Genomic DNA, 20,829 nt, shown 5'->3' with positions numbered 1-20,829 from the left:
GCGGTCCTTGATGCTAACTGGAAGCCGAAGGAGAAGAACAAGTCTGGGCAGAAAATAATCGACGAAACGGGCGAAGAAAGGAGGGCGCTCCGATGGCACCCGTGGGAGGAGAAGGACAGGCGGTGGTGCATGATGATGAGGATAAGGATGCTGTCGACACGGCAAGTTGCTTCAAAAGAAAGCGAGACAATGGAGCAGAAAAGAAAAGGTGAGATAAATTTTGTTTTCTTCTGGTGTTTTCTTCGAGCCCGATATGCGCGTTGACTTTGGCAGTGACTCGTCGTAAAGACGCGTTGGATCTAGAAAAAAGTCGAGAAAATAAAGCTGACTTCCGGGATTCCCGATGACTTATTTCTTCAACCGAACAGTTGGTGCAGAATTAGTTGACTACCATTCACTTCTTCTTCTTCTTCTCCTCCTCCCGGAATCATTATCATCACCTTTCTTATACCAAGTTCAATTAAATGCCATACCTACGTAGTTTTCTTTTCCTTTTCTGTTGAAGTAGCGTTGACCAGTAGCAAGTAGGCTGGCACTTTATTTACGCTTTTTTCCTAAATAAAACACCAAATACATTCTGGCTGTAGTTATGAGTGGATCTTCTGATGATCGATGATAAATCAGAGTTCTTTTATGTTCAGGTGCTGACGGCTGACGAGAAAAGAAAGAATCCTCGCAAGAAAAATTGACACGACATGAGCAGGTCAACCGTGAGTTGAATCAATGAATGGTCCAATCATTATTATGTGGTGCCTTGCTTTTACCGCACTTCCCCATGGCCAAGAAATCAACAGCCCACCGTGGGTTCTTGTGAAATCGTGCCCTCCTTTTACCCTACTTTAGCCCTCTCGCAACAAAGTTATTAGCGTTGGTCGGATGGCTATCGAGGGTTTCAGTACTTTTATTTATAGGACGTCAAAGCCGGCGCAAAACACGAAGGAATCTGGTCCACTGCGCCGGAGGAGCTTCGTGTTATGCCCCGGCAAGGAGAAAGACGAGCAGTACGTGTGGTATTATCCCCTCGGCACCAACCCAGCAATAATAGACCAATGTTTTTACAGCATACAAGAGATTAACGGGAGGGAGGAATTTATAGGTATGCGTAGGAAACAAAGGAAAAAGACAGCGAGTGCGACGTCGGTGTTGGCCGAATGTGCCTGGGTAGGGAATAGGTGGGCGATGGCACATTTGCTTGCTTGCTTGCCCTCATCCACATCTCTCTCTTCTCTCTCTCTCTCTCTGGGTCGCCTAGACTGCTTTCCTATCTTTCTTCTTCTTCTTCTTTTGGGTTTTTATTAATCTCGTTCAATTTTGGTGTGGCAGCTCCTCATCTCTCTCGTATCAGTTAGCTTTAGGGTTGAATCTCGAATTATTCGTCTCTTGGGACTTTGAAGAGGCTCTATTTAGTCCTTTGTAGGTTAATTTTCTTCTTGTATTCTCCACTTGAATTCAACCGTGTCAGTATATTTGTTTTGTTTCCTGGTTTGGATGCTAAGCTGCGAAAATTTTCTCGATATGTATGCTCACAAGCAAAAATACTTGTGATAGTACTTATAACCCTTACACCAATTCTTACTCTGTTTCATAAAGACCACTTTAATTTTAGCATGTATATGGAATATCCCTTGGAGATGCATGTCAGGATCTTTGATGATGATGATGATAATGAAGCCACTTTTTCTTTTCTTAGCTTTGGAATCCGCAGTACCTTTTGTTTATTTTTGATGCAGATGAGCAACGATTGCTTTCTCCAAACTGATTGGTGTTTTGTCATCAGCCTTATCTAGGCTTTGCTCCCTTCTCTCTCATTCGAGAACTAGCCAAGAGGAGGAACAAACTCGAAGAGCTGCTGGGAGATGATGATTCAGCAGCACCAACTGGTGGATGAGACCATGTCCAATCTCACCTCTGCCTCCGGGGAAGCAAGCGTCTCTTCCAATCAGCAGTCTTCCTTTGCCTCCCCAAACCCAAATCCAACAAAGAAAAAGAGGAATCTCCCAGGAAATCCAGGTTTCGCGATTAGGCCACCATTTTCTTGTTTGCGTTGTTGTTTCTCGTTGAGATCTCTCTTGATTTGCCCGTCGTTACTTTTTGATTCTTCTGGGTGATTTTGGGATTCTGGATCCTACTAGACCCAGATGCCGAGGTGATAGCATTGTCCCCCAAGACACTGATGGCAACCAACAGGTTTGTGTGTGAGATCTGCAACAAAGGGTTCCAGAGGGATCAGAACCTGCAGCTCCACAGGAGAGGCCACAACCTGCCATGGAAGCTGAAGCAAAGAAGCAGCAAGGAGGTGAGGAAGAAGGTTTACATATGCCCAGAGGTGACCTGTGTGCACCACGACCCCTCTAGGGCCCTTGGGGATTTAACTGGGATCAAGAAGCACTTCAGCAGGAAGCACGGGGAGAAGAAGTGGAAGTGTGACAAGTGCTCCAAGAAGTATGCTGTCCAATCCGACTGGAAGGCTCACTCCAAAATCTGTGGCACAAGGGAATACAGATGTGACTGCGGCACCCTCTTCTCAAGGTAGATACAAGCAACACTGAATTAATGATCCAAGCAGCATGATGGATGAAAGCTTTTTGTTTGAACCAGCATCGATTAGAATAACACTGCATGAAACCCATCCATTATTTGTTCGAGTCCCCATGACTAGCTAGGCAGTAGCACTTCTGTTCATGAATGAGATCTCGAGAATAGGAACTAGGAAAACTGGAAGAAGAGATAGATAGAGAACCTTACAGCACAATAATACTCCATGGATTCAGGAATCACTCAGATGAGATGGAATGCATATACCACTTTCATTGCTTCCCCCCTTTTTCTTTTTCCCCCTTTGTCTGGATTTAGGGAGTTTAGAATGCTTTGGAGGCCTGCGTGTAAGTTTGTTCTTATGTATCTTTTGGTTGGCTTTTTCTTGGTTGTGACTTGTGCTGCTGCTGCTGCTGTTGAATTGCAGGAGAGATAGCTTTATCACACATAGAGCCTTTTGTGATGCACTGGCAGAAGAAAGTGCAAGGGCTATTGCAGCAAATCCTTTAGCCAATCACCACCCTATCCTCTTCCCTCAGCCTGCAGCATCCCATGAGCCCTCCCTTCTCCAGCAAACCATCCTCCAGAGCCAGTTTCCTCAGCTGGTGAGAGCCACTGAGGCCAACGCCAGCAACATCAACGGCCATGGCATTCAACAAGAGCTCTCCCTGAAAAGAGAACACCAGCATCAACATTTGAACCTGAGATCAGATATGCCACCATGGCTGGCTTGCCAGGCACCCATCTCTCTCGCCCACTTAGACCTCCCTTCTTCCGTCTGCTCCACAAGGCTGGACCGGGAATGCTCTCGCGAGAACCCTGCCCGACACCCTCCTCTTCCTCAAGCCTTCCAAGCCCCAGCCTCGTCCCCTCACATGTCAGCTACTGCATTGCTCCAGAAGGCAGCCGAGATGGGTGCAACCATGAGCAGACCTCCACACCTAGGCCAGATGGCAACTCACACTGCAAACGCTGTTGCCGTGCCCAACAGTGCTTCCGGCTTTGGTCTTGGCTTGTCTTCACACCAATACATGAATGGTGGTGGTAGCTTTGGGAATGTTTCACCGCCACCTCCTCTTCTGCAAGACATGGTTATGAACTCTCTCACCTCGACTCCTGGTTTTGATGGGTCTTTCGATGATGCATTCGGAGGGATGCTGGGATCCGAGAGGGAACCAGGTAATAGCAATATGCAGAGCTCTACAAGAAGGCATGGAATGGCTGAGGAAGCTGTTGGTGTCGGTGGTGGGAATGATGGGAAGACCAGAGACTTCTTAGGACTGAAGGCCTTTCCCCACAGGAACATCCTTAACTTGACTGCGCTGGATCCTTGCATGAGCTCCACGCCCTTTGAGCACCACCAACAAAGGTAAGAAGCCATGGCGTGCATGGTTAGCCCACTCCAAGAAATCCGGTATGGTTGGCATCTCTTTCTCTCTAAATTTTGACATAGGAGAAAAGAAGGTAATCGATGGTTCATACTGTTCATCCCAGTTATCCAATTTCTGCTTCTGAACGAAGGTTGTGTGTCGGCTACCATAAGATTAAGATTGCAATGGCACTCTTAATTTGTCGTCGTATGAATGTTCTGACATTTGCTCCAGTAATAATTCCTCTTTGCAATCAGCTTAAAATAACGAAACTTTCTTTTCCTCGACAATGCAAATAGAAATGGAGATAGTCATTGCTCTTTTATTAATGCCTTTTTCTTTTGTAAAGATGATATGGTATCAGTTTCTGTGTCATGTTTTGTATCAGTAGGAACACAGGAGAAATGTTTTCTCGGGGCCGTACGTTCTATTCTTTTCTTTCTTTCTTTCTTTCTTTCTTTAGGACTGTGAAGTTCTATAATTCTTTTCCTCAAAGTTCTTGTTTTATTTTTTGTTCCTCTCGGGAAGCATCCACCGAGAACCTTATGATGCATTCTTTATGTATTTGGATCATCAAGGTGTTCTTTTTGATGATTTGATCATAGGAAAGTGTGTGCAGCACTTGCAGAAGGCTGCCCATATTTGTTGAGGTGAGTGCTTCAACTGAATTCCTCTTTGTTCCTATAGCAGATATAGAGAGTATTAGCATTAGATATTAATGTGCTATGTGATCGCCAGAAGATGAAGAATCGCAAGGGGAAAGGTCACAAGTGACCACCAAAATGCCTTCAAACCAGAGAGAAGTATCACAGACATCCTCCTGTTAAACCATGAGACTCATTGCATGGGAGTCTGGTCAACAAAATGATGGAATATTTAGGGTTCCCTTCACAGTTCACTTGGTAGATAGATGAAACGCATGTGTTCTTAATGGAGAAATGATGGAGCATCTGTGAGGAAAGATGGACCTGCATCACAAAGATGGATCCATCGTCGCCCTTTTGCATTTGTCACCATAACTGCAATCATGATCCATCAAATCTTTGTGCAGTGTTTTTAGCTTCGCAAGAGTCTAGATAGAACTTAATCATCATATCAAGAACAGCTATGATAGACTCAATCTGCAACCAAATAATTCCTCGTGCATATCCAAGAGAATGTTTTGGAGCAAAAGCAGTGCATATACATCACGGGTAGGGATGGAGAGGGACAGAGATAGGTTGTGATGAGCGTGACAGGCAAATGGCCATTCCTAGTGGCTTTTTCAAGGACTGTGTCGTCCAGCTTTTGGTTTTTGTTTTCTTCCTCTTTCTCTTCTTCCTCGTGCATCCCCTCCCGTATCTGTTTGCTGCCCAACCAAACAAGGAGCAGGACAGTACGTATCCCTCCCACCATTGCTAACTCCGTCATCAAGGATTCAGAAAACAGTTTAATCGAAAAACCTAAAGGATCAATTCGCCGCTGTGTCAACATCCAGATGTCGAGATCGCTAATTAATGCTGAATTCCATGACCATTTAATTCTTTACGTGTTGTCGGATTAAACCGCAAAGATGAATCAGGCAGTGGAGAGCTTTTTCCGGTTGATGGATGCCTGCCAGCTTTTCATGGTAAATGGATGTCGCCGAGGACATGGTTTTGTAGTTGTCAACGGCTCCGTAGACAGAGACGAGAGCACTTTTGGGTCAAAGCATGCAGCGTCACATGCAGACGCGCACAGAGAGAGAGAGAGAGAGAGAGAGAGAGAGAGAGGCATGCATGCAAGGCAGCATCCATTCATGGAGGTGCAGGAGGAGGACCGCAAGGTTTCACCGAGGGTTATCAGGGAGGAGGAGGCGAAGGAATCTCTCACCCCATCAACAACAGGAGGCTTTTGCTTCCATCTTTTCCTAGCTTTTGTCACCTCGAGCTTGGTGCGCGGAGGGGTGGTCGCGGTGGTGGTAGAGTTGAGGACGCCGAGGCAGGAAGAGAGCACAGCAGCAGTCGTGCGGCCATCACGAGGTGGGAGAAACACTGGAGCACCAGCCCCATTCCCACCATCCTCTCTCTCTCTCTCTCTCTCACTGCTCCTCGCTTTCTCGTGATCTTTGCATCTTTCTTTTCCCCCCCCCTTCGTTTCTTAACCGTGAGGCTTAGAATATTTCGGCAGAATCTGATGCCATTAGCCGAGCCCTACACATCGGTTTCGTAGGAGTATCATTTCGTCCATCCGTGTCATCTCACTATTATTAATTAGTGGATTTGAAGCAGCTAAAGAAGGGGTCATCTCTAGTATTCAATTCAACTGGCGAGACAGCAGTTTTTTTGTCACTTCTTGTCGGACTCTTGTGGGTGCTCAAACATTCACTCGTCCTCTGTAGCCATGTGACCACCGGAGATTGAATCCACGCATGCATGGAGCTAAAGGTTTGCGTCGCCATAATAATTGAGTCGAATGATGTCAGAGCATCTCAAGCTCAAACTCAGATGACTCCACTTTAAAGCAAACATAAGCTGAACTGTGCTGATTTTTAATCCAGATCATGCAGAAAATAGAACACCATCACCCAAAAGGTCGAGACTGCACGAAGCAAAAGGCTGCAATGAGATGAGAACAACTAAAGGATAACATCGTACAGGAAGCCACAGTGATTCGGAAAGCAGATCAACGCACTTTCTTAATTTCTCTGTTGAAGCTTTCACTGATCCCTGAGGATGCCGCAGCCTGTGAAGGTAGCAGCAGGGAGTGCCATTGTTCGTTCTTGGGGTATACATTTGCCGCCGGTGGAAAGGAACTGTTCGCGACTCTCGCCCGTCGCCCGCCGCCCGCCATAGATATATGGGAAAAAAATGTTTAATAGGGCTCCTGTTGATGTTGCTGATGATATGATCACAAGCTGCTTTCATCTAATTAATTTCCAAGAGAAGACAAAGCTGTGTGTGATTGAGTTGAGAAGAAGATTAAAGCTGTGTGTGATTGAATCGGATACATCGATATGACGTGACGTGACTTGTGCTGCTTCCTCCTCCGCAGAGCTCATCATCATGAGAGCAGTGAAATGCTAGTAGAAATGATCGGCAGTGCATGTGAGGTGGGCGGTGAAGTCACGAGCCCATGGAAGTGTTTCCGACATCGAACCGCCATTTCTTCTGCTGGACACGAATCTCCACGCACCAATGAGAAAAGAACTTCCAAGTTTGTTTGGGCCGAGGAGTCCGAGTGCAACCATGGCTTCTTGGGCCGACACGGAGACCGATCAGGATGCGGTCAAGCCCAAAATAACGTTTTACGTGCATACGTAGTAGAGAGATAGAGAGAGAGAGGGGGAAGAAAGTCAAACGGGACATTGACTTCATATTCGTCTAAGAATTGCCAAAGCAACTTCTCCGCATTTCTTAGCAGCCGCACTCAATCCTTTCAACAAATTTATTTTCACCAAAAGCAAAAAAAAAAACACTTTTACGCTCTTCATTATTATATAAAAATTACAACAATTTCCATAACAAAATTCACAATCCAAAAAAATTATGCAAAGAAAAAAAATATTTCAGTGAAAATACAAGCAAACATCAACACAACAATCATAAGCATAGCAACTATAAACACCCCTGTAATTTATGAAAAATCTACAGACTGTTCTCATTCTCCTCCATTAACTTTTTCTTTTTCCGCCACTTTTTGTGGTATTAATTGATTTTTTTCTCCTCTAGAGAGTCCACTTCCAGATCTTGATCCGGAGTTTGACCTTGCAGCCGTCGCCCGGCGAGACTGCCGCCGATGCCTTCGCCTTGGGCACGGGCGCTCGGATACCGGCGCACCGTACCTTGATCCCTATCTTCTTCGTCTTTAGTCCCCCGATCTTCACCCCGGCCTTCGTGTCCATGTCGACCTCCAGCGGCAGGCTGCTGCTTTTCCGCAGATCGTTTCCCGCCGCGGAGTCCAGCGTCTGGCCGGAGCTCGAAGTGGTGGCGGATAGCACGGTGGCGCTCCCGGCGTCCAGGACGAACGCCGGGATTGAGCCGTCCCCGATGTCGACGCCGCCGGAGAGGACGGAGACGGAGATAGGGTCGTAGAAGTAGATCAGCTTCTTGTTGGGGTTGCGGGCGGTGACATTGAGGTCGACGCGGGAGCTGAGATGCCCGGCGGCGGAGACGTTGAGAGCGGCGATGCGAAGTACGGAGACGGAGAATGCCGGGCGGTGGGGGCGGTAGATGGCATAGAAAACGCCACCGGCGATGGCGGCAAGGATGACGAGGACGACCAGCAGCATGATGAACCAGAGGCAGCAGGAGCAGCAGAGGCCGCGGCGGCTGCGGCGGGGCTTGGGCTGGGGACGGTAAGGGAGGCGGGTGGCGCTGTTGACCTGGGACTTGGTGGGCGGGAATGCAGGGCCGCCGCCATTGAGTGGCTGTGGAGGGTGAGGATTGGGCTTGGAGGAAGGGTAGACTCGATCCGCCATTGCTCTTCGATTTCTTCCCTTCTCGTCCAAGGACGCGTGTTCGATTTCTTGGGACGAGCAAAGCAGGAGATCTATCCATCTATCTATAAGGGAGAGCGGAAAGAGGCGCCGGAGGGAGGAGAAAAGAACACTTCACCAGACGGAGAAGGCTACATGACAGTTAACTGTTCCATGTTTTATTTATTGAAACACGATAACCGTCCGATAGAGATCAAACGGTCGTCATTTGAGAGCGGGTAGACCTTTTCTTGGTCCGCACCGGTAGGTTGGGGAAATCTTGCTTCGGTTCAAATTATGCAGATAGCACGTTCGCACCGAATGATCCGCCCAAAAAGTCACCCGATGTGGCTCTCTCACATTTGGGAACGTGGGGCCCTTGGACAAGCTGAAATACTTATACGACCCACTTGTGAGCCCCACCTAAATCAGGTCCGTGAGAGAGCCGTCTAAGATGAGAAATCCTGTGGGGGTGGGACCTTGGGAACACAAAATACATTGTCTTCGAATCTAAAAACCGGGATTCTGCTTTTGCCCGTATCGCAACCTTCAACGCTTCATTTACATAATAAACATGTCTACAAGAACTAACTGGTATTCACCATTAATTTGACTACAAAGGGCAATCCGAATTGGATCCGAAGCTTTGAGCCGTAGTCCTCGATTTTGAATTTCGAATTCAGATGCCTTTTACAATTTTTTTCCTAATTTGGGTACAGATCGTATTTATAATGTAAAAAAAAAATGAAGAAAAGCTCACTTCGTATACGGAATTATTGTTATAGTTACGTACATTTGGTGGCAGAAATGGACGGTGATGGACCGGAAGAAAACACCAAGGTGGTAAGTAGGAAATGACACGTACGATAGTGGCACTTCATCTGACACGCACGTCTTATAGAAATACGATCATACGTGTCGAAAGTGATCGGCCACTTGCCACAACGACCGCAACGATCTACTATGCCAACTAACCATCGTGAATCCTAAGGTGTTCGAACACGACACCCTCAACCAAACCCACGAGGGGATAGAATTTAATTGGACGAAAGAGGTGGGGTCGGTTGACGACTCACTTTGGGTAACTTCCTAAGGATCGAAAGATGCTTCTGAAGACTCGGGCTCCACCATCCCTTCACTTAATCGATGTGTCTCCTCCTCGACCTACAACACGGCGAGATGGTGCAATTCCATCAGAAAATTACACGGCAACCACTCTGCCTTGTGTTCGAACGCTCACAAATGTGAATTATTGGCTGCCATGTTTTGCTTGTTCTTCAATCAAGTCAAATGATCTGTCATGTACTCGGTCGTTTCTCTAGATTAATATCTTAAAAGAATATTTTTTAATGTTCACCACCGTTTAAGTTGCAATAAAATATTTACTAGGATTTACAACAACTATCGAAACGAGTGCTGTCGGAATAAACACACAGCATATAATCTTGAAAACTGCCACTGAAGAAACAGTTTAATATCCTGGTCGATCATGTTACTGCTTGAGACTAAATTTATATGATGATTAAGTCGGAACACAGTAGCCTTGGATGCTAATACACTAAGATGTTTTGATATAAGGTAGAAGAGTATGCTTAATAGTCAATGCGACTGTACTGTTTACTCCGTTCATATGGGCATGTGAAACAGACAGTCGTTGGCAAAGAAAAGACCACACGGATTGAAAAATGACTTGGGTAAGATTACATCTTTGGGAACATTATTGATGGAGCAGGAACATGTGAGAACGGAGACATGGTATGAACTTAGAGAGCTGGTGTAGTTGACCTTCCTGAATCCAACGATTAATGTCCTAATAAAAAAGGCTAGTAGTATGTATATTCATGTGAGTTTAAGATGTCGCGGGCATAGATCCACGAGTCACTTGCCTATTCTCTTCCTTGGAAGTCATCTGCCTCATGTTGTATGTGAAGTGTGAACGGAAGAAATTTGGAGGGAAGAGTAGTCACCTGGGGGCCACCGCTAGAGTGAACTCAGGGGCATGAAGCGGGACCCACAAAAGGGCCTCCGACTTCATTCATGCGTGAATGATACGATCGTAAAAATCCCGAGTGTGCTACTTCACCCATGTGACCCACGTGCAGTTGGCCCCCATCTCCACTATAAATTTCCCTCCCACGGCCCGACTGCTCTCCCCTTCTCTCTGCCCTCTCCTCTTTTCCGCTCCGAACCATACCCGAAAGAAGAAGAAGAAGAAGAAGAGAGAGGAGGAAAAGGAGCAACAGAATGCTGGAAGAATCCATCCTATCAATCTTGGCCTCCGTGTACGGATGGTTCACGCCGGCCGTCCTCTTCGTTCTCCTCAACCTAGTCATCGGAACGATCGCCGTCGCCTCCAAGTCATCCGGCACCGGCCACCACCATCAGTCCGGACCCGATGTAGACGACGGTGGCCAAGCCTACCCCGGCCGCTTTCTCCCCTACTCCCTCTCCCGATCTCCCTCCGTCGTCCTTGATTGCCTCCGCTCCTTCAACCTCCACCGCTACCGCTCTGGCGACATCCCTCCTCCCTTGGAGCCCGCGCCCACCACCCGAGCTGAGGTCCTGTACGAGACTCCGAACCCGGTGGCTGAGGCGGAGGACGAGCACCAGCAGCAGCAGTATTTCGGTCGGAGTCAGTCGGACGCGCAACCGACGGCGGGGGAGATGCCGCCGAAGCTGCCGGTGCGGATAAAGAAGTCGGCCAGCGAGAAGTCGGCTTTCGCGCACTTCGAGGAGGCGGAGGTCGAGGCGGCGGGGAGGGACGCAGTGGAGGCGGAAGGCAGTGGCGGCGGGGATGAGGTGGACGCACGGGCGGACGACTTCATCAACCGGTTCCGGCAGCAGCTGAGACTGCAGCGCTTGGAGTCCATCGCGAGATACAAGGAGATGCTTACCCGCGGATCTTAGCAAAACAATTAGTCATGCGCCGACGACCGCTGACTTCAAAATCTCAATCAGAAATAGCAGATATTTGGAACAGCTGTACCACCTGTGGTTGGGCGCGATATTATTTGTAGACTTTGGACGGTTGTGATAGAGAGTTGCGCTATTCTTTTTCTTTTTCAAATCACAAAGCACTCTCTCTGTGTGCTTTGTCCTTTTTGTTTTGTTAGTATTATTTTACCTTTGCGTCTTTGGAAGTTGTGGTTTCTGTTGTCGGTTGCCGTGAGTGCTCTCCAGTCGAGATGCGATTTAAAAATAGCCAGGGAGCAGTGTTTGCAGTCGAGAGAGAAGCTACATGGTCAAAACAACGGATCCATCCATCCATCCATATTGGCATGACAATCTTGTCCCGAGCTTGATTGTAAATTAATTTGCTACTGAACTTAAAAGTGTCATGACTCGTAGATTTAGAATATATATATATATATATATATATATAGTTGAACGGAGGCTAATGGATGGTCGATTATTTGTAGATGTTGTCTTTTGTTCGTAGATGCCCTCATGTTCAAATTATTTATAAGAAACGAATCATAAAAGAACTTAATAAATGTTAGATGATTCGATATATATTAGTATATTATATACTCATTCATATGATCGAGACGGTTGGTCTCATAGTTGCTGGCACTAAGGATACAGTGCACGTGCTTATTAGTGAATGAGTTTATTGATTGATCTGCTCATGGAATGCTGGATGGTTGATGATACATCATTGTTAGTCATCGATTTCGTTATCCTAGTGGTGTATCTAGTCCTTAGATTTGAGACACGAAGGATGTCTTGTATGAGTACTCAACTCTTTGATACCAGACTTATAGTCTTGGAAGTAGTAGACAATCTTATGAGGGTCATTGAATGTCGATAGAGGATTATTCACTCTTGGTGTCATGAGAAAAATATCTTATATGTTCTTGCTTAAGCAAATCCCTAGCTATAGTCATTTGGATTGAAAAAAAAAAATTTCTATAGGAGAATCCGATTAGAACGATATTCGAATAGATTCAGTATGAGCTTGACAATACCATATCCAATATACTATAGATACACGGGTAACGAAAGATATACAGATCCAATGAATTGGACTCCCTTGTATCGTTTGGGGAATGCAATGTAGTGGCCTAATACATTCGTAGTCGATGAGTCAAGTGAATTATTATTGAGATAATAATTCACTAAGTCAGAAGAAGTTCTGACAGGTATAACTCACGGCTAGCTCAATATTGAGCCTAGAGAATCATACATATATGGTAGGTGTTGCGACAAGTAAATATTTAGATATGAGATATTCGTTAGAGCCCATATCTTATTGGATATCCAATAAGCCCTTCAATTATTGGATCTTGTGGATAAGATTGAATAAGAGCCAATAAGATATTATTGGGTAGAGATCCACTAATCCAAGAGGCTTGGGTAATTGGATAAAGATTCAGTATTCAATAGGGCAGGATCTTAAATAATTTTATAAGTAATTAATAGATCAAATTTTCATCAAAGATCTAGGAACCTTAAGCTAATTTCTAGGAGTAAAAATAATATTTATATTTTTTTTTGACTTTTTTAATATGTAAAGAAGTTCATTTAAGACCTATTATCAAATATGAATATTCAGAATACGAAAGAAGTTGTCACCCCACTCTCCACTACTAAATCACTCAAAATTTTATTATGACAGCTCTACTACGGATCTCATATAGTACCGACAAATATTTAGTTCCTTAAAATATTTATCTCTAATATATCCAGACATCTCATTTGTGATCAAAAAATTATCATAATTTATATATAGACCCTCCATTAAGTATTGGTCTGCATTAAAATGTATCATGTGATATCTCAAAAGGACTATTAATTATAGATTTTTTTTTTATAAACACTCATTACTTCATCTCCACACCTTTATCAATATTGATTGGGCAGACAATATGATTATAGAACGTCTATCAATCTATATTATTTTCTTTAGAATAAATATAATAAGTTAGAGTTTTAAGAAACAAAATATAGTTACAAAATCTATTACTAAAGCTAAATACCAAGTCATCGCTGCCATAACTTTAATACTCAATTAAGTCACTAATCTGCTACACGAACTTGATATCACATTCCAATCCACTCCTATAATATATTATGATAATGTTAATACCACGTACCTATGTACCAATATGATATTTCACTTATAAATGAAACAAATTATCATCAACTTTCATCCTCAATCAATCTATGATTTAAGTATCAATAAGTGATTGATTTGATTGAGTAATTTGAGTGCATGATTAAGGAAAATTCATTCATCAAAACATATATAAATACATAATCCCCCAATGAACAAAATCACTTGTAGGTTCTTTGAATCCTATTTGGATGATGTTGTTCCTAAATTATCATAAATACCTACCCTAGAATGATGTATCAAATAATATCTAGCGATTCTTCCTAGCTTATTTACAGTATTTTTAAATAGGTTAAAATACCATAACATATAAGAAAAATATGCACTCAACTTTTTTTAGGACGACTCAAATATTTTTTTTGAATTAGAAATACTATTTGAAAAAAAAATAAAAAATATGTTATTTAAAAAAAAAACACTCAAAATGAGAATATTTTCTAACGGAATCGCCCATTTGCGAGTGCTGGAAAAGCAACTCAATCATCCCAAAGTTTAGTTTCCTGAGCAACTCAGCCAGCAGGAATAAGGCTCCAACATCTTGAACCCCAAGTTGACGACGTAGTACATGATGCATATTCTTTATCATCGTCTCAAAGGGATCCCTTCTTTTTCGTACCAAAAAGATATGGACCTCCTCTTCTCCTTTGCATTTCTTTCTTTCTTGTCGGATCTGCCACTTGCATTTCTTTCTATCTATCAGGATCCACAGCTAATCTAGTTTTCCTTTGTTATTACCTAAATATGTGATGATTATTAGTTTATCAAGAAATGGGAAAAAGACTGATCTGCAAGCAAGGAAGGATGAAACTCACATTGTTTTTTGCGTTTGAATGCTCTGATTACAAAGCGGATTCCTCAACTACAGCGATAGATATCTGGGAATATCTGGGCGGAATGGGCTTCCTGCGTGCCGTACGCTCTTTATCTGCAGTGAACCCTCTATAGAAAGGCTTCTCATCAGTTGAGCCATTCATCGATCTCAGCCTTGTTGAATGCGAAGAAGCTTGTGCTCCTTCCTGGTTGCTTCGAGTGTCTTGCAAAATGTCGAGGGGCCCTCTGACTCTGGGTCAGGTCATAGGCGATGTATTGGACCCCTTCTCCAGATCGGTATCGCTCGGCGTCCTGTACAAGAATAAGCTGGTCATCAATGGCAGCGACTTCAAACCATCCGCCGTGGTCGATAAGCCGAAAGTCGAAGTTGGAGGAGATGACCTGCGGACGTTCTACACTCTTGTCAGTGCTTTTTCCTTTCTGCATTTAGCATCCTCTCGCTTGCTTCTTACCGTTGGTAATTTGTTTGGCAGGTGATGGTGGATCCAGATGCGCCAAACCCCAGCAATCCGACGCTGAAGGAGTACCTGCACTGGTAAGAGGTGTTCTGCTGCTGCATTCAGAATGAGAAAGAGAGACTTTTGTGGATTGCATGGTGTTGATAGATCTGGAACTGATGGTTTTGCAGGCTGGTGACGGACATCCCTGCCACCACCAACGCAAGTTTCGGTGAGTACGTAGGTTTTCTGCAACTTGGGGAAAAGTCGAAGATACTTTCTTTCAACTTGGGTTTGACTTCCACATAGGCATCTCTAGAATTTCTCGTCCATGGGCGAGGCTTATATGTTATGTGGTGTGCATGAAAAAGCTGCTGCTGATGATGATGGGGTTCCGCGCGCACAGGTCGAGAGTTGGTCTGCTACGAGAGCCCGCGGCCGACGGCAGGGATTCACCGCATGGTCTTCGTGCTGCTCCGCCAGATGGGGAGGGGGACGGTGTTCGCGCCGCAGATGCGCCACAACTTCAGCACGAGAAGGTTCGCGGAGCAGTACTACCTGGCGCCTGTCGCCGCCACCTACTTTAATTGCCAGAGGGAGGCCGGCACCGGCGGCAGAAGGTTTCGGGGAGACGACTGATGCTGAGAGGAGATATACTATGACCACTTCAGCTATAGTTAGTACTTGAATCCGTAAATAAATGCATGCCACAAGCATGCCTGAATCCACAAAGAAAAAACTATGCTGTCAGGTTCGTTCATACTGATGATGTCAACGCATACGATACAGCCATGTAATCATTAATAACTTAATATCCAACTACATAATAGATTTTGAAACTCCACGCTGTGTGCTTGATTGATATTTACAACTGGATGGAGAAGCAAATGAAGGAACAAACATCATTTCTCAAACAAGTATTATAGTCAATCTCTTGTTGATCTGGAATCTCTAAAGAGAAGAGATTTGCAAAATATACCCTAGTAATCCTACATCGGACAAGATGTAAAGCTGCCGTCGGCTATCCCCTTCGTGTTATCCAAAGTTAATCCACGATAACTTTTCATCCCTCACGATAACTTGGTGTCCGTTTTGCTCTTTCTCAAGTTTGACCATCTGTTGAGCTTTTTTAGTTTGAATTTGGATTATATTTCAAGTTAAAATGTTGTCGACAAGGTTTTTTTTCATCCTGATACGATGATAGTTGAGTGAGTATCATCATCTTACTTCATTCCATATGAAGATAGTTAATCAAAAGAGTTGCGTTTTGTATTTTGAATCAAAAGAGAGAGAGAGAGAGAGAGAGAGAGAGAGAATTTTTCAGTATAGAAAGAATTCAAACTTGTATAGTTCTGCAATTGTGAAGATATTGAATACAGAATCTCCTTTCGGAAGGAACTTACTGTCGATCCTTCTTATGCTTTATGGGCTGGGCGATTCCTTATCCGGGATGCTCTGTTCCGACGGAGCATTGTGAACTCATTTAATGCCATTACTTAATGTATCTGATCAGATTATTCGGTTCAAACATCTTTGACTTCTGTAAGTACAGTTGGCCTTTGACTTCAGTAAGTTTCCCCACTTGCACCCAAATCTAAATCATGTTTTGTAGCATTTGAATATCCAAGATGACAAAACAAGTACTCGAACAAAGGACAGATCTCAGCTTGAGATTGGTTGGGATCAGCCACCGGTGAACTTGAAACTCTGGTGATCGGTGGAAGCGAACCCGAATGGAAGGTCAACATAGCTTTGGAAGCCTACGACGAGGAGGAGGGACGAGGATTGGTAGCTAGTCATGTTGTTTATATGCAAGACCAGAAATAAGGATCAAGAAACTAATAGACGCAGGAAATCAACAACGTCAAACACGAGGCTAAAGCAGATCACACTCTGCGGAGACGGGAAACCAAATACTCCCGTGGATGAAAGGAGAAATGAAAATGTCTCGATTCTCGCGATGGCTTCGTCCTCCGTCGGCTCCACATTGCAGAATGCATCATCCATATGAAAGCCTGCGACGGATGGAGAGGGACTAGGTTTGGTATCTATCTATAAATCGTGTCTTCTAAATGAAAAGTTAGAAACAAAGAATCAAGAAACCAATCGAAAAAAATATCAAGTGGGACAAGAACATATCACACTCTAAGTTGATGGGAAATCGAAAGAAACTTGATTATGATCGATCGAATTGAACCTCACTTATGGCCCCAACAAAGAAGATGATGTGAATTGGTTCTTACATAATTATCTTTGCTAGTTATCATGTTTTAGATAGTTCTTACAAAATAGTTCTATCTAAACGGTTCATAATCTAACAAGTTATTGTTATAGGTATGGGTGACATGAGAGGGTGAAATAGGTATCTTAGATTTTATAAATAGGATCATGGTTCTTGGAGCAAAGGTGAGTATACTTATGAATATTTTATAAGTTTTTTTTTTTATTTTATATCTTGTTTAATATTATTTTAGTTTTTTTATTGAAAGTATTTTCTTTCAATTACATCATAGTATTTTACTTTTATTATTTTTTTGCTCTCCATCCACGGCATTTGTGGTATTAGAGCTAATTTTAATATGAACCGATCATTATGACTTTCAATGATAATTTAATGTTTCAATATCTTATTCTCATCTTTTCGGATAAATGCTATAAATTTTAGAGTATCAAGATAAAAACTTTATTTAAGAAACTAGGTCGAGGGAGAATATAAAAGTTTCAAAGGTATTGTTCTTTTTTCAATAAATTGTTCATAAGATAATCGAATTGCAATTGCTACAACGTCAAAACAAACTTGGTTAATACTTTAAAATAAATTTTAAGACTCATTGAAGATGGTTATGATATAACTTTAAATCCTTCGTTATAAGTGATTTGAAATTATTAGTCAAATAAAATCTTATGATGAATATCTTCATGATCAAATAATTATTACAAAAGTTTTAAAAATTTTAATTCTAAAATTTAATCATGTTGCAACTAAATAGTCAAAAGATTTGTTTATTTTTTTAGAACGATTTGTTTACTTTTTTTAGAACTAACGGATTCTTTACTAGCACATAAAGCAAGATTGAGCAAATCATATGAGAAAAGTGAAAAAAAAGGTATTACGGGTTAAAGAAAAGTCTTCTATTTGAAAGAAAGAGATAAAAAAAATTAATAGAAAGATGAGGAGGATTTTGATTATGTGAGGTATAAGATCAATATTTAAAGATTTTAATAGGACTTACAAGTTAAAAATTAGATTTAGAGATAATAAACAAATCTAAGAAAAAAAGAAACAATTAAATTGAAGATAAGTATGAAAGATAAAGCATCTTGATAACATTAAAGATAAAACATCTTGGATAATTGAATAATGACAAATATTCAATTATATTTGATGGTTCATGTACTATTAAAGATAAAAAATTTAATTTGATTATAATAAATATTTGCATAACTTAAAACTAGATATTTCTCTTTGATATTATAAATATGGAAAAAGATGCTCTTATTGCAACTTTATGTTATTAAAATTATGAGTTTAAGGTTGTTAAGTTTAAAAAAAATAATATTTATATTATATTAATATACTTCATGTACGTGAATGATATATTTATGACAAACAAATAAGAAAACTATAAAATTATTTAGTGAAAGTTAATATGATTTTTTTATTTACTGATGATAGTCGTATGAGTTAGATATAATCTTTAAAAATAATATTTAAATATTTAAAAAATTTAAGATATTTGTGAAAAAAGAAAATAGTAGATGCACGAGAATTGACAGTGAGATGATATATTTATTTTTTTTGTGAAAAAATAATATATTCACGGGAATTGATTACACGAGTAAAATTTGCTATATGGAGCCTCATTTATAGCTCCAATCAAGGAGAAATGAAACTTCGATTCTCATGATGGCTGTGTCCTTCTCCGGCTCAACATTGCATAATGCATCGCCTTACGCTGGCAAGGGAGAATCTATAAATCATATGTTTTAAATAAAAAGAATAAAAATAAAAATTAAGAAACCAATAGAGCAAAAGATGAAGAATATTAAGTATGAGACAAGAATAGATTCCAATATATATCTATTGGAAATCGGAAAACTTGGATGATGATCAACCGAATTAAACCCCATTTGTGACCCCAACCCCAACTACGAAGAAACGAATTATCTCGATTCTCGTGATAGCTCTGTCCTCTGCCTGTTTTATATTGTCATGGATTTAGTTGGTTTTACCTAAGTCATGTGGCACTCTCGTATGTCCGTCTGTAAAAGTCAACCTTCATGAAACCTCCTATGGTCCCTTAGAACTTATAAAAGAAAAAATGAGTTAGAGAAAGCGTCTTACTAGAGATCCATAAGCAATCATTTCAGTAAATACTTCGTAACCAATGCAAATTATAAACAGACTTTACCTCTGAACGGTCGCAAAACAAAGAGTCCAAATAGTCCACTACAGACCGAAATCCCCCACAAGTGTGCTAGTCATAGGTGCCCAACAAGCCAATCACGTTAGTGATGGCACGTGTGACTTGATAAAGAATCTTTTTGCTTATTATATTTTGGCGTATATCACTTTATAACTATTGCATATGTGCATATATATATATATATATATATATATATATATATATTGTGATGTCCTTGGATTTGTGCAATGGGAATCGGATCGTGATGAGATCACGATAATGAGATCGATTCACCTTTAAACACATATCCTAAATAATCCCGATCATAGGTTACTCGAGAGGGACATCGTGATAACCGGATAGACTAGTGTGCTGTATACCCGTCCATATGATGGATGCAGCTGGTCTCATAGCTGCTCGTGTAGGGACACTAGGGATACAGTACAGGAGCTCATTGGAAAATGAGTTCACTGATTGATCCGCTTACAAAATGTTGAATGGTTGATGATGCCTTATTGTCAGACAGCGATTTCTTAGTCCTAGTGGTGTATCTGGTCCTTAGACTTGAGACACTAAGGATGTCATGTATGAGTGCTCCACTCTTTGATACCAGACTTATAGGTTTGGCTGTCCCAGATCTAGTACAGCTGGTCATTGGGAGTGGTAGTCGACCTTACGAGGGCTATTGAGTGTCGATAGAGGATCATCCACTCTCGGCGTCATGAGAGGAATATCTCATGTGTTCTTGCTCAGACAAATCCCTGGCCAGGGTCATTCGGGTTGAGAGAGAAAGAGTTCTCCGGGAGAATCCGATTAGAGCAAGACTCGAGTAGAAACCGTATGGATCTGACAGCACCATGCTCGATATACGGTCTCTGGGATATTAGATGGATGAGGGACTATAGGTACATGGTAACTGAGGACAGACAGGTCCAATGGATTGGATTCCCCTGTATCGTCTGGGGACTACGGCGTAGTGGCCTAGTATGTCCGTAGTCGATGAGTCGAGTGAATTATTACAGAGATAATAATTCACTGAGTTAGAAGGAGTTCTGACAGGTATGACTCACGGCTAGCTCGATATTGGGCCTAGAGGGTCACACACATATGGTTGGCATTGCGATGAGTAGAGGTTCGGATATGAGATATTCGACGGAGCCCTTGTCTTATTGGATGCAGATCCAATACCCACTAGGGAAGGACCCATTAGGGTTTGACACGGGATCTCTATAAATAGGAGGGATTCACAGCCCCATAGGCTAGAGTCTTTGCTTGCCCTTCCTATTCTCCTCTCCCTCTCCACCTCAAAGTAGGCCTGGAGTTTTGAGGAACGTCGTCGCAACCCTGCTGTGTGGATCACCGCTAGAGAGGAGGACGCTTGACCTCCTTCACCCTCTCCTAAGGATCTGCAAGGAAACAGGGATATACGATCTCCCTAGGTAACACAATCTCTATACGTAGTTTTTGTGTTTTGCGGATTTTGCGCATCAATCTTCGCACGACGACGAACATCTTTTTGGGAATCGGGGATTTTTGTTTTCTTGTTCTTCCGCTGTGCATATGATGTCGCCCCCCATGATTTACCAACAAAGTGCTCATATTACACAACCTTTATTTGTAAGCCTAGGACAACCATCAAATTCAACTAAAATGGAGCTGTTAAGCCTTCGACTATCCCTCTATATGTTGTGCCAAGCAT

At 42.5% G+C, this 20,829-nt stretch overlaps 4 protein-coding genes across 5 annotated transcripts; 3 read left to right on the top strand and 1 right to left on the bottom strand.

The window, feature by feature from the left end:
* Positions 1-1,200: 1,200 nt before the first annotated feature.
* LOC135673192 (protein indeterminate-domain 7-like) lies at positions 1,201-4,230 on the top strand. 2 transcript variants are annotated; one of them, XM_065181988.1, is made up of 4 exons: positions 1,201-1,413; positions 1,778-2,010; positions 2,133-2,529; positions 2,963-4,230. In XM_065181988.1, exons 2-4 carry the CDS (start codon positions 1,857-1,859, stop codon positions 3,906-3,908), a joined length of 1,497 nt encoding a protein of 498 aa, XP_065038060.1. In that variant the 5' UTR covers positions 1,201-1,413; positions 1,778-1,856; the 3' UTR covers positions 3,909-4,230. The 2 variants fall into 2 exon arrangements, with proteins under 2 accessions (XP_065038060.1, XP_065038061.1); XM_065181989.1 differs by having other exon boundaries at positions 1,201-1,417.
* A 3,097-nt stretch (positions 4,231-7,327) lies between these two features.
* LOC135673191 (NDR1/HIN1-like protein 13) lies at positions 7,328-8,467 on the bottom strand. Its single transcript, XM_065181987.1, has one exon. The coding sequence runs from the start codon at positions 8,341-8,343 to the stop codon at positions 7,591-7,593; it is 753 nt and encodes a 250-aa protein (XP_065038059.1). The 5' UTR covers positions 8,344-8,467; the 3' UTR covers positions 7,328-7,590.
* A 2,018-nt stretch (positions 8,468-10,485) lies between these two features.
* LOC135674916 (pathogen-associated molecular patterns-induced protein A70-like) lies at positions 10,486-11,758 on the top strand. The gene has a single exon (XM_065185181.1). It carries the CDS (start codon positions 10,585-10,587, stop codon positions 11,245-11,247), a length of 663 nt encoding a protein of 220 aa, XP_065041253.1. The 5' UTR covers positions 10,486-10,584; the 3' UTR covers positions 11,248-11,758.
* A 2,678-nt stretch (positions 11,759-14,436) lies between these two features.
* LOC135674915 (protein FLOWERING LOCUS T 1-like) lies at positions 14,437-15,591 on the top strand. Its single transcript, XM_065185180.1, has 4 exons — positions 14,437-14,689; positions 14,761-14,822; positions 14,916-14,956; positions 15,131-15,591. The coding sequence occupies exons 1-4, from the start codon at positions 14,498-14,500 to the stop codon at positions 15,361-15,363; spliced, it is 528 nt and encodes a 175-aa protein (XP_065041252.1). The 5' UTR covers positions 14,437-14,497; the 3' UTR covers positions 15,364-15,591.
* The last annotated feature ends 5,238 nt before the right edge of the window (positions 15,592-20,829 follow it).

Source organism: Musa acuminata, chromosome BXJ1-5, assembly GCF_036884655.1.
Source record: "Musa acuminata AAA Group cultivar baxijiao chromosome BXJ1-5, Cavendish_Baxijiao_AAA, whole genome shotgun sequence".
Classification (NCBI taxonomy): Eukaryota; Viridiplantae; Streptophyta; class Magnoliopsida; order Zingiberales; family Musaceae; genus Musa; species Musa acuminata.
Note: the sequence above shows the minus strand (reverse complement) of the source record. Positions and strands in the feature narration are given on the sequence as shown.

What these genes read in the sequence shown, in the direction of transcription:
- LOC135674915 (XM_065185180.1), top strand. Translation starts at nt 14,498, where the DNA reads ATGTCGAGGGGCCCTCTGACTCTGGGTCAGGTCATAGGCGATGTATTG. An exon ending in TGCGGACGTTCTACACTCTT is followed by an intron (nt 14,690 to 14,760) that starts GTCAGTGCTTTT and finishes TTTGTTTGGCAG; the next exon opens with GTGATGGTGGATCCAGATGC. An exon ending in CACCACCAACGCAAGTTTCG is followed by an intron (nt 14,957 to 15,130) that starts GTGAGTACGTAG and finishes CCGCGCGCACAG; the next exon opens with GTCGAGAGTTGGTCTGCTAC.
- LOC135673191 (XM_065181987.1), bottom strand. Translation starts at nt 8,343, where the DNA reads ATGGCGGATCGAGTCTACCCTTCCTCCAAGCCCAATCCTCACCCTCCA.
- LOC135674916 (XM_065185181.1), top strand. Translation starts at nt 10,585, where the DNA reads ATGCTGGAAGAATCCATCCTATCAATCTTGGCCTCCGTGTACGGATGG.
- LOC135673192 (XM_065181988.1), top strand. Translation starts at nt 1,857, where the DNA reads ATGATGATTCAGCAGCACCAACTGGTGGATGAGACCATGTCCAATCTC. An exon ending in GAATCTCCCAGGAAATCCAG is followed by an intron (nt 2,011 to 2,132) that starts GTTTCGCGATTA and finishes GGATCCTACTAG; the next exon opens with ACCCAGATGCCGAGGTGATA. An exon ending in TGCGGCACCCTCTTCTCAAG is followed by an intron (nt 2,530 to 2,962) that starts GTAGATACAAGC and finishes GTTGAATTGCAG; the next exon opens with GAGAGATAGCTTTATCACAC.